The following is a 10,281-nucleotide window of genomic DNA, read 5'->3' on the forward strand; positions in this document are numbered from 1 at the left end:
GGATCGCAGTTGAAAGCCATCGTTGGGCAGAAAGTCTGTGAGAGTCTTATGTTCCATAAACTACACAGAAAAAGCTGGATGTGGCGCTGTGGCTCAAGTGGTAGAGCGCTAGCTTTTAGCGGAATAGCACAGGGTCAGTGCCCAGGCCCTAAGTTTAGGCCCCAGGACTGACCAAAAAAAAAAAAAAAAGGGTGGGGGAGGAGATAGGTAAGTCACTAGAGCCCCAAAGAACAGATAGCAATGACATTCTATACTCTTAATTTTGAAAATTTACTTTTTCCATCCAATACTTCAGCAGCAGATAAACTTTGGAAAGACCTGAAAAAATTGCTTCTTCACCTCAACCCATACGCTGAAAGGATGACATTGGTAATAACTAGAGATCCAGAACTGTCAAAGTATGGGGTGGTGGTTATTCCTGTGGGTGCACAGGTTCAGCGGACATCTGTCTACCCACCCTGAAATGAAAACCCAGAAATAAAGAGAAAATGCATCCAATCTCCAGGAACCTCTGGAGAAAATCTTCAAGAGTATGAGGATATCTAAAGGCTCAGGGAGAAAAAGAAACAACGACCCTTCCCACCTGGGGACCAGTGCAGAGCTTTCTCTAGAAGCTGAGAGATACCAAAAGGACAAGGGACCGGAAGTGAATGCATCATCATTGTTTATAATGATGATGGTGCTTATTCAGACTGCTGGTGCCTCCTGCTCAGTATAAACCTCTGTTTGGGGGGTTCCTATGCTGGGTAAACTGTTCCACTTAAATTGTACTGTGATATGTAACAACTCAGAAATGGGACCTGTCCAGTGATAAAAAGATGGAGTTAAAATATTTAGTCAGGCCGGGTGCCACTGGTTCATGCCTGTCATCCTAGCTACTCAGGAGGCAGAGATCTGAGGATCGCAGTTCAAAGCCAGCCCAGGTGGGAAGTGGTGAAAACCAGAAGTGGTGCTGTGGCTCAAGTCATAGAGCTCTAGCTTTGAGCTAAAGAGCTCAGGGACAGTGCCCAGGCCAAAGTTCAAGCCTTATGACAAACCAAAAAAAAAAAAAAAGACCATGAATGACACTTCCTTTTGTATCAAAGAAGGCTCTTCTGTGCAAAATGTTCTAACACAAAGGCTAGTAGGACACGCTGTCAGTTTAAAAGAGGTAAAACTATAACTCAGGATGAAATTAGTCGTCAAGATGAGAGTTGAGAGAATGAATTAACTTTGGACCTTGAATTTATAGTTCATTGTGAGTGTTCATGCTTCAGCTGTGCAAATGACCTTAGCAACTGCTCATCACTGACAAGACTCTGTTTGCCTCAATGAAAAAGAGTCGGCATTGGCTTTTTTTTCTTTTGTGGATGAAAGTCAGGTGGCGCTCTAAAGAAAAATTATCTGTGACTGTTATGTTAGGAGAATGGTGCCTCTCTGTCTCAGTAAATTTACCCATCAGAATAAGAGATGCATAAGACAAGATCTCACTCCAAATTGTGATAACTTAATGCTGTTAAATACATAGGGCTGTAGCAGCAGCTTTATTCTGCCTGTCCCTAGACTTGAAGAAGGTGTCCAGAAAGAGTGAAGCAGACTACCTTGTATTTTCAACCATGTAACAGATAAATAAATCAAGAAATCAATCAACAAATCAATCAATGAAGAACTGAAAAAGGGAAGAACAATAATTTGACACATTGGAACTACCACAGATTCTTTGCTGTTGAAAAACCATTTAGGATGTGAAATGTTTGAAGGACTGAGCTGCTTTAAGATAACTGGCAATTCTCAAAGCATTCAGAGCCAGCTAGAGCAGCTCAAACAGGAGCTGAAAAAGTTAAAATTCAGTGATAACTGGGGACTTCCAGAATAGTTTTCTTGTTTTATTTGTTTTGTTTTTTTTGTTTGCCTTTTCTGGGCCCAAGATCCTCTATTTTATGGATTATCCGGCTAGCCTCCTGTCTATTTCAATGTTTATCTTTTAGCATGCAGCATACGCTAGCTCAAACAGAAATGAGAATTATGCTTTCTGAAATCATAGGAAAAGGGGGGATTGTGTGAGCCCCCATAAGCCGAGCTGTGAGAGCTGAAAGGATTGGGAGGATGGAAGGCCTCCTCTGAACATGAACTCTTAGAATCCTGAGAGCTTCCTGGAAAGGTCAATCTCTTCTGGATTGATAGGACTTCAGATTTCTTTCTTGGGTGTAGGCTAATTCCACATCAGACCTTCTGGGATCTTTGGGATAGACAAAAATCTACGTGAACTCTAAGTCATTTACTGCTTACAGCTGCTGCTTAAGATGAAGGACTTATTTATCACTTGAAGGATATGGTACCACACAATGGGTGTTTGTGATTAAGATTGTATTGTAGTATTGGTGCTTGTGATGTCAGGAAATGGTGATCTCACTTTTTACACGTACACCCCTGTGCCCTACTCAATAAATACCTTGTCAAATGGACTCAGGGCACTGGAAGCTGGCAAATGGCTTCAGGCTCCTGGTGCCCCAAACCTCAATTCCAGGATCTGGTGTCTGTTCCTGCTTCATCCCAGGTTGTCCCAAGTTGGGACAGAGCTTCTACTCAAGATCAATGAGGTCGGGGGAAGACAACCCCTTCCCCAGGACATCCAGCAAACCCTCAGGCAGCCTCCTGCCATGGGCAGCCCACTGCTCCCACCCGAGGGACCTCTGTGGCCTTTCACCCAGGTCGTCTTTGCTAAGCAGAACACTAAGCCATGTTTGTCAGCCCTCAGTGCCGGGGCCCCATTTATTTCAGCAAGAACACACAGGGGTCCCTTTGTGCTCCTCACCTGCATGTGGCTGCCACCCGTCCTTGTGATTGCACCAAAGATGTGACAGGCAAAGTCAGACTGGGATTGTGGCTTAGTGGTAGAGTGTTTGCATAGCATGCATGAAGCCCTGGCTTCCCTTCCTCAGTACCACATACGCAGAAAAAGCCAGAAGTGGTGCCGTGCCTCAAGTGGTAGAGTGCTAGCCTTGAGCAAAAGCTCAGGGACAGTGCCCAAGGCCCTGAGTTCAAGCTCCATGACGGACACAAAAAAAGAAAGAAAATTCAGATCTCCAGATTTGAGTGAGAGACTTATGGTATGATGCTCTCCCAGTCCTGTCATCTCTGTAAGATGCAGACACATGTCTTCATCCCCACAGACGCAGAGCGAAATCTGGGCTTATTCCCACGAGAACAGCTCCGGAGGAAGTCCCGCCATCTTCTCCTGGAATGTTTCCTCGAAGGCTTGGGCCTGGGCTGGGGTGAAGTGGTTCTTCCAGTCCCCTGTGATGCCTGGAGAAATAATGACATCAGACTGGGTCAGGGCAGGAAGGCACTGTTCCCTCATGTCCCCTCTGCCCTCTGCTTGCTCAAGAGGGTAAAGCCACAGATCTCCCTGGGAGATGGACTCCACAGCAACCACACTCCATGTCTAGTGCTCTCATCTCAAGTTCCCCTCTGCCGCCATGGGCTCCATTCCTGGCCCAGATATGTGGAATCAAGAAGCTCAGGATGTGGTCTCAGAGAACTCAGGGCCCTTTAATATCTGCATGCACACGATAGTGTTTTTCTTTTTTTTTTTTTCTTTTTTATTTTTTGTGAACATACTGTACAGAGAGGTTACAATTACATGGGCAAGATAATGAGTACATTTCTTATCAAGCATTGCAGCCTCCTCCTTTGTTTACCCTTCACATCCCTTCCCAGCCTCCCCCTGCCCCCCCAGCCAATCCTCCCCCCCTCCACGATAGTGTTTTTCTATATAGAAAGTTAAGTATGTGTGTGTGTGTGTGTGTGTGCATGCAATAGAGTACTTATACAAGAGTTAAATGTGCATGTGTGCACATAGGTTAAGTGTGCATGGGTGTGAATGTGTATTTGATAGAGTTCTTATATAATAGAGTTAAATGTGTGTGCATGTGTGTAGAAGTGTGTTCCTATACAGGAACTTGAACTCAGGGCCTAGGTGCTGTTTGAGAGTTATTTTCTGCTCAAGCCTAGTTCTCTACCACTTGAGCCACAGCTCTATTTTCTGTTTTGTTTGTTTGTTTGTTTGTTTTGGTTGTCAACTGGGGAGAAAGAGTCTCTTGGATTGGATTTTCCTGCCTGAGCTGGCTTTGAACCGTGATCCTCAGATCTCAGGTTCCTGGGCAGCTAGAATTACAGGCCTGAGCCATGGACACCAAGCTGGAATTTATATTTTGTTTTCTTTTCAGATATCATTATTATCACATTTTTTATTTGTTTGTTTGTTTGTCTGTTACTTGTAGGACTTGAACTCAGGGCCTGGTTGCTCACCTTGAGCTTCTTTTGCTAAAGACTGGCACTTTACCACTTGAGCCACAGCTCCACTTCCAGTCTAGTTTTTTTGACACAAGCTGAAAATGAACACAGGCCAGGAGCCTGTGGTTGGAGACCAGATTTCTGTTTCCTGAACTCCAGCACCTTCTTCCCTGGGGCATTTCCATACCTTTCCTGATGATTTTGAGATCGGAAGGAATAAACTTCACTGCCACATTATTGAAATTGAGCATCTTGTTTTCTTTCATCGCCTGGAAGGAACTGTTCTCCAGGACCAAGTCCAGCTCTCCCGGCTCCAGCGCCTTCCCCAGGAATGCACAGATCTTCTCTATCATGCTCCTGGGGTCCTAATGTGAGAAAAGCAGGGATAGGAGAGGGGCAGCACAGGAGGAGGGAGCAGGAGAAGGGAAAATCATCAGAAGGAACTGGCAGGAAAAGGATGAGTGGAGTGTGGGAGCTGGGGCATGGCTCAGTGGGTAGAGTGCAAGACAACTAGCAAAGCATCAGGTACTGAGTTCAAGAGTCCATTAGAAACAAAAAAGAAAGAAAGGAGGGTGAGGGGAAAGAATGACACACCATGATGTAGAAACTTGATAGAGAATGTGAGATGGCACTCTGTGTGTGTGCGTGTGTGTGTGCGTGTGTGTGTGTGTGCGTGTGCACGTGTGAACTGGAGGAGGGGCGGTCAGAAGAAGGGGAGATGGTAGAAGGGGGTGAGGAGGGTGGTGGAATGGGGTGCTTATACAATCGTTACCTTTTTCATCTGCTCATAACTGAGGACCAGCACGTTCTTCTTTTCCCTCATGGACATCCAGCCCCGGACGTGATCAAACCATGACCCATAAGGCACTGCAGGGGGGACAGTGGGACAGCGTGAAAAGTCTCCACCATTCCCGATCTGCATGGTGGTCTCAGCTCCCATGGCTCTGATCCCTGTCACCTTCACCAGGGTATAACTGACAAGTCCTATCTCCTTATGGCCTAAAAGAGAGAGCACTGCGGAGCCAGGACATAGCTTTCCAAATAATTTTCTTTCTTTTTCTCTTGTCAGTCCTGGGGTTTGAACTCTGGGCCTGGCTGCTGTCCCTCAGCTCTTCAGCTCAAGACAAGCACTCTTCCACTTGAGCCACAGCACCACTTCCAGTTTTCTGGTGGGTTATTGGAGATAAGAGTCTCATGGACTTTGCTGCCGGGGTGGCTTTGAATCATGATCCTCAGATCTCAGCCTCCTGAATAGCTAGGATGACAGGCATGAGCCACCGGCTCCCAGCCCAAATAGTTTTCTTTTATTGTGCCACAACCTTTGCCCCGTGTGAAGCAGGTCACCAAAGGCCACACCAAAACCTCTGACCGGTACAAAGAGCTCCGTGGGCCCTCACAGAACCCAAGCTGAGTGTCTTCCATGCCAAGTTGGCCCAAATCCATCAGTTGCACAACTGAGCACAAGTCCGAGTGCAAGGTCTGAGTTGTGACACACGCACACAAGGCACCTCCCATCCCTGCCCATGGCTCCCAGCAGGTCAGTCTGCAGAGGCCTTGGTGTGCTTTATTCTACTTGAAAACACTGTAAGACACAGTGAAATAGCATTCAAATACTATTCAGGATCTCAGTTTCATGAATCACACTTTGTAGATCATAGTCAAACTAATTTTTGTGTGCTACTTCTGGACCTGGGCTTCATCCTTGAGTTTATATACTTAAGGCTGCCACTCTGCCACTTGAGCCACACCTCCACTTCCTGTGTTATGATGACTAAGTGGAGATGAGAGCCTCAAGGACTTCCTGCCTGGCTTGAACTTCCAATTGTGATCCTCAGCTCTCAGCTCCTGTGTAGCTGTGATTACAGGTGTGAGCCACCAGCCCTGGACCATAGTTCTGAGTGATAAGAGATGTAGAGGAGAAGCAGTTCATCAAGAACCTCTACTGGTTGTAAAGATAAACCCACAGGGCTTGGGACAACAAATGATGAGGTAAAGACAGATGTGGGGTCCCCCTCCCTTCATACCCAACTCAGGCCATGGACCCCTGACAGAAATGTGGAGAAATGACAAAATTACAAGCATGAGGAATGACCCAGAACTTCTGCATGACTAGAAACAGAGCGACCCCAACTTTAAGCAAGAAACTCTGAAACAGACAGCAAAAGAAAATTAAAACAATGGAAATACATAGGGAAGGTAGAGTTGGGCTGTGTGGGAAGCCAGTGAGAAGCTGTCAGTCAACATCTGGGAGTAGAGCACACAGGAGGGGGCGGGTCCTCCATGGCTACGGAAGCTCTAGGGGCTCAAAACACTTTGGGACCTTCCATCATGGGAGAAGTCTGGTGCTGCCTTTAGCCAATGTGAGTTCTGGGATGAGGAAGCATTGGACCCACAGATGGTGAGATTTGAAGATGAAACATGGTGGGAGGGGAGGGTCACATGAGGTCTTAAAAGATGATTAAATCCTTGTCTGCTCTCTTCACAACCCACTCACCGTGTCCTTGCAAGAACCATTCAAAGTATTGTTGCAGTGACTCTGGTTTCTTAGCCAGATTTGTAGAACCCCAGAAATAATAACCAGATATAAGGACATCCTTAGGATTTCTGATGACATAGATCACCTTCAAGAGAGAAGGAAAAGAATTAAACAAACAAGAAACATTCCCATAATTTCTTGGTGTTCAAAGAAATTCTAGAAAATTTTGCTCCAATATCTAAATGTCTGTTGGTCTTTTGGTTTACCTTGCTAGGAATAAAGCAATGGAAGGACAATGCATTTCCTAAATGTATCTGGGATATTTATCTATAAAGCACAGGAGAGCTGGTTAGCATTTGCTGGCCATAGATTTATAAGTCATTGTGTAAAAATCATGGGAGGATCTGGGCATCAGTGGCTTGCGCCTGTAATCCCAGCTACTCAGTAGGCTGAGATCTGAGGGTTGTGATTTCAGGTCAGCCCAGGTAGAACAGCCCAAGAAACACCTGTCTCCAGTTAACTACCTGAAACGCAGAAGAGGAGCTGTGGCTCAAAGTGGTAGAGTGACAGCTTTGAGCACAAAAGCTCAGGGACAGCACCTAGGCCCCGAGTTCAAGCCCCAGAAGGGGAACAAAAACAAAACAAAATAAAAACTATTAAAGGCGAGGGGCAGGAGGTATGAAATAATACAGCATCAGCGTGTTCACACCACATGAACACTTTTTTTGTTGTTGTTGTTGGTCATAAGTCCTGAACTCTGGGACTGGACGCTGTCCCTCAGCTTTTCAGCTCAAGACTAGCACCCTACCACTTGAGCCACAGCTCCACTTCCAGCTTTTTCTGCTTATGTGCTGCTGAGGAATCGAACCCAGGGCCTCATGCATGCAAGGCAAACACTTTACCACGGAACCACCTTTCCAGCCCCACCCATTTTTTGATGTACAGGAAGAAACAAATCTAGGTCGCATTGCACCTGGGAAGTGTTTGCATCATGCCTGGTGTGGGCAGGCAGGGCAATGAGGACCTCTGTCTGGTGCACAAAGGCTCCTGGTGTATCCGGCCCTGAGCACCAGGTGTTTATTCACTGCACAACGTTCAGAGTCAGGCCACAGACACCAGGTGACATGACACTGAAACCATACAATCTCACTTCTTCTTCTTCTTATTATTATTTGCCATTCCTGGAGCTTGAACTCAGGGCCTGGGTGCTGTCCTTCATTTTTGTGCTCAAGGCTGGTGCTCTACCACTTGAGCCACAGCTCCATTTGTGCTGTTATTTTTTTGTGGTTCAAGCATCTCCTAGTCTTTCCTGCCTAGGCTGACTTCTGATCTTGAACCTCAAATCTCAGCCTCCTGTTTAGCTGGGTTGACTGCATGAGGCCTGGATATCCGCTTAAAACACAGTTTGGTTAGTCTTTCAGTGCATCCAGTTCATCTGTCAGGGATTATGCAGCCATGGTCCACATCTATTACTCTGGTTTGGTCTGAGGACCCTCACCTCATAAAGGAGAGTCTCGATCCTCTGTGAACTACAGGGGGACAATGCCGGATCTGCTGACTATGTACAGTTTTATGTTTAAAAGGCATTGATTAAACAGTTATTGAGCACTGAGCACTGACCTTGGCCTTGGAAGTGAAGAAAGACTTGGGGAAGAGTTGGATGGGGAGGTGGGAGGTGAGGAGGGGGGGACCCTCCTTCTTCTGCACTGTGTATATGTATCTACTTTCATTCTCGATCCATGGGGAGCGAACAAACATGGGCGCAGATCGGATCCACTTGGGATCGCCCTTGCTGTGAATCAGAGAGAGAACTTCAACCAACCAATGGGTTCCTTGGACAGAAGGAAAAGCGAAGGTCACTCATTTCTGTCTGAATATAGAACATTGTATACATAATATATAATGTATAATATATATGATATAATGGTAAAGTATACATACCATAAACCTTACTGATGTAAACTTTCTCAAGCATGCAATCTGATGCGGATAAGAAGTGTTTAGTTTATTTTAATCATAGCTCACTCAACGCCAGTATTTTGGCATCTTATAAATATTCACTGTCTATGACAACTGAGTATTGATTTGCTTGCTATCTGCCCTGACCCCCACCATCTTCTTATCTCCTCCATCACTTTGGCAGTCCTGAGCCTTGTATGTGAGTGCAATACACATTGTTCTGTTTTTGCACTATGGCCTTGTCTCATGTGCTCAAATGGCCAAATGTCCTGAAAATAGTGGAGCATGGGTCTGAGTCATCTGTGTTTTCAACACTCAATAATATTCCATTTTGATCTCTCAACCTGTTTGGGATTGTGCAGCCATTTCTCTGGGGATATTTGGGTTCAATGCAGCTGTCAGCTCTTCCTGAAATCCTGCAGTGCCCCACTGGCTGTGGTTTTCAGCACATTTCCCTTGCAGTGTGCCCTCAGTGCTCCCTCCCCACTCCCCAGGCTCCTTCACACACAAACCCCTGGGCTCCCTGGCCTGCCAGTGCCTTGTATTTACCCCAAGTTTTCCAGTTCCCAACTATGGCCCCTGATGATTCTTCTATTTGAGATCATGCCTCTTCTCTAGGTAACCTCAAAGTCATCCTCATTTTTATGCAAATGGAGCATCTCAAAAACACCTTTTTTTTTTTAATAGTGCCCATCCTGGAGGTTGAACAGGGCCTGTGTGCTGTCTCTGAACTGTTGTGCTCAGGGCTGGTGCTCTACCACATGGGCCACAGATCTTCAATAATGAGCTACTATACCATTCCCACGCAGAAGGCTGGAGGGAGTGGGGCACAGGCCTGGCCTTTCCCATGTAGCTGCAGACCCGTCTGCTCACCTGATTTGGGGTAGGCCACCGTGATGATGTCCTCGTCCTTCAGCACCAGCTTCTCATGGGTTGCTTTTATGAATTCAGGGTTATATGCCATGATAGGGAAAGGAATGCCCTGGTACCACACGTAGTCCTGAGCCATGGCAGAGCCCTGAGTGCCTGGATCTTGGTCACAGGCCACTGGCACTCTGGAGGGGGAGGCAGAGTCTTTAATATCATCCTAGGTGGTGAAGCCAATCATTAACTTTCTTCATTTCCTTTTAAACTATATTGATGGTAAAGAAAGAAACAAACAAAACCAAGGTGATTGTCCCTGGGGATTTTTATGCAGCTGTGAAATCATTCTAGGGTGGTCTCTGCTCATGTTATCGTCAGGTCACCGCAGGGAATCTGAACGACAAGAGGAAATAGGCTTGAGCACAGAATGAAAAAATATAGTTTTAAATGTCCCAAACCCATTTATTTATTTATTTCTGGGGGCCAGTTCTGGGACTTGAACTCAGGGCCTGAGTACTGTCCGTGAGCCTGTCTGTGCTCAAGGCTAGCACTCTACCACTTGAGCCTTAGCACCATTTCTGGCTTTTTCTGTGTATGTGTTACTGAGGATTCAAACCCAGGGCTTCATGCATGCTACACAAGCACTGTACCACTAAGCCACATTCCCAGACCCTAATATTTTATTTTAAAAAGAGGCATATATATCT

General features: G+C 46.0%; 1 protein-coding gene across 1 annotated transcript; it reads right to left on the minus strand.

Moving 5' to 3' along the window:
* Positions 1-3,070: 3,070 nt before the first annotated feature.
* Positions 3,071-9,750, minus strand: LOC122125764 (sulfotransferase 2A1-like). The gene is made up of 6 exons (XM_042700365.1): positions 9,584-9,750; positions 8,372-8,583; positions 6,770-6,896; positions 5,048-5,142; positions 4,463-4,640; positions 3,071-3,285 (listed from the first exon to the last, which is right to left on the minus strand). Exons 1-6 carry the CDS (start codon positions 9,717-9,719, stop codon positions 3,173-3,175), a joined length of 861 nt encoding a protein of 286 aa, XP_042556299.1. The 5' UTR covers positions 9,720-9,750; the 3' UTR covers positions 3,071-3,172.
* Positions 9,751-10,281: the final 531 nt, after the last annotated feature.

Source organism: Dipodomys spectabilis, unplaced genomic scaffold, assembly GCF_019054845.1.
Source record: "Dipodomys spectabilis isolate Male_0828 unplaced genomic scaffold, ASM1905484v1 ptg000266l, whole genome shotgun sequence".
Taxonomy (NCBI): domain Eukaryota; kingdom Metazoa; phylum Chordata; class Mammalia; order Rodentia; family Heteromyidae; genus Dipodomys; species Dipodomys spectabilis.

Bases quoted from the DNA above. Each gene is read 5' to 3' on its own strand.
- LOC122125764 (XM_042700365.1), bottom strand. From the start codon at position 9,719: ATGGCTCAGGACTACGTGTGGTACCAGGGCATTCCTTTCCCTATCATG. The intron at 6,897-8,371 runs GTCAGTGCTCAG...TCTCTCTTGAAG, and splicing joins TCTTCACTTCCAAGGCCAAG to GTGATCTATGTCATCAGAAA. The intron at 5,143-6,769 runs GTGAGTGGGTTG...TCCCCCCTGCAG, and splicing joins ATGGTTCTTGCAAGGACACG to TGCCTTATGGGTCATGGTTT.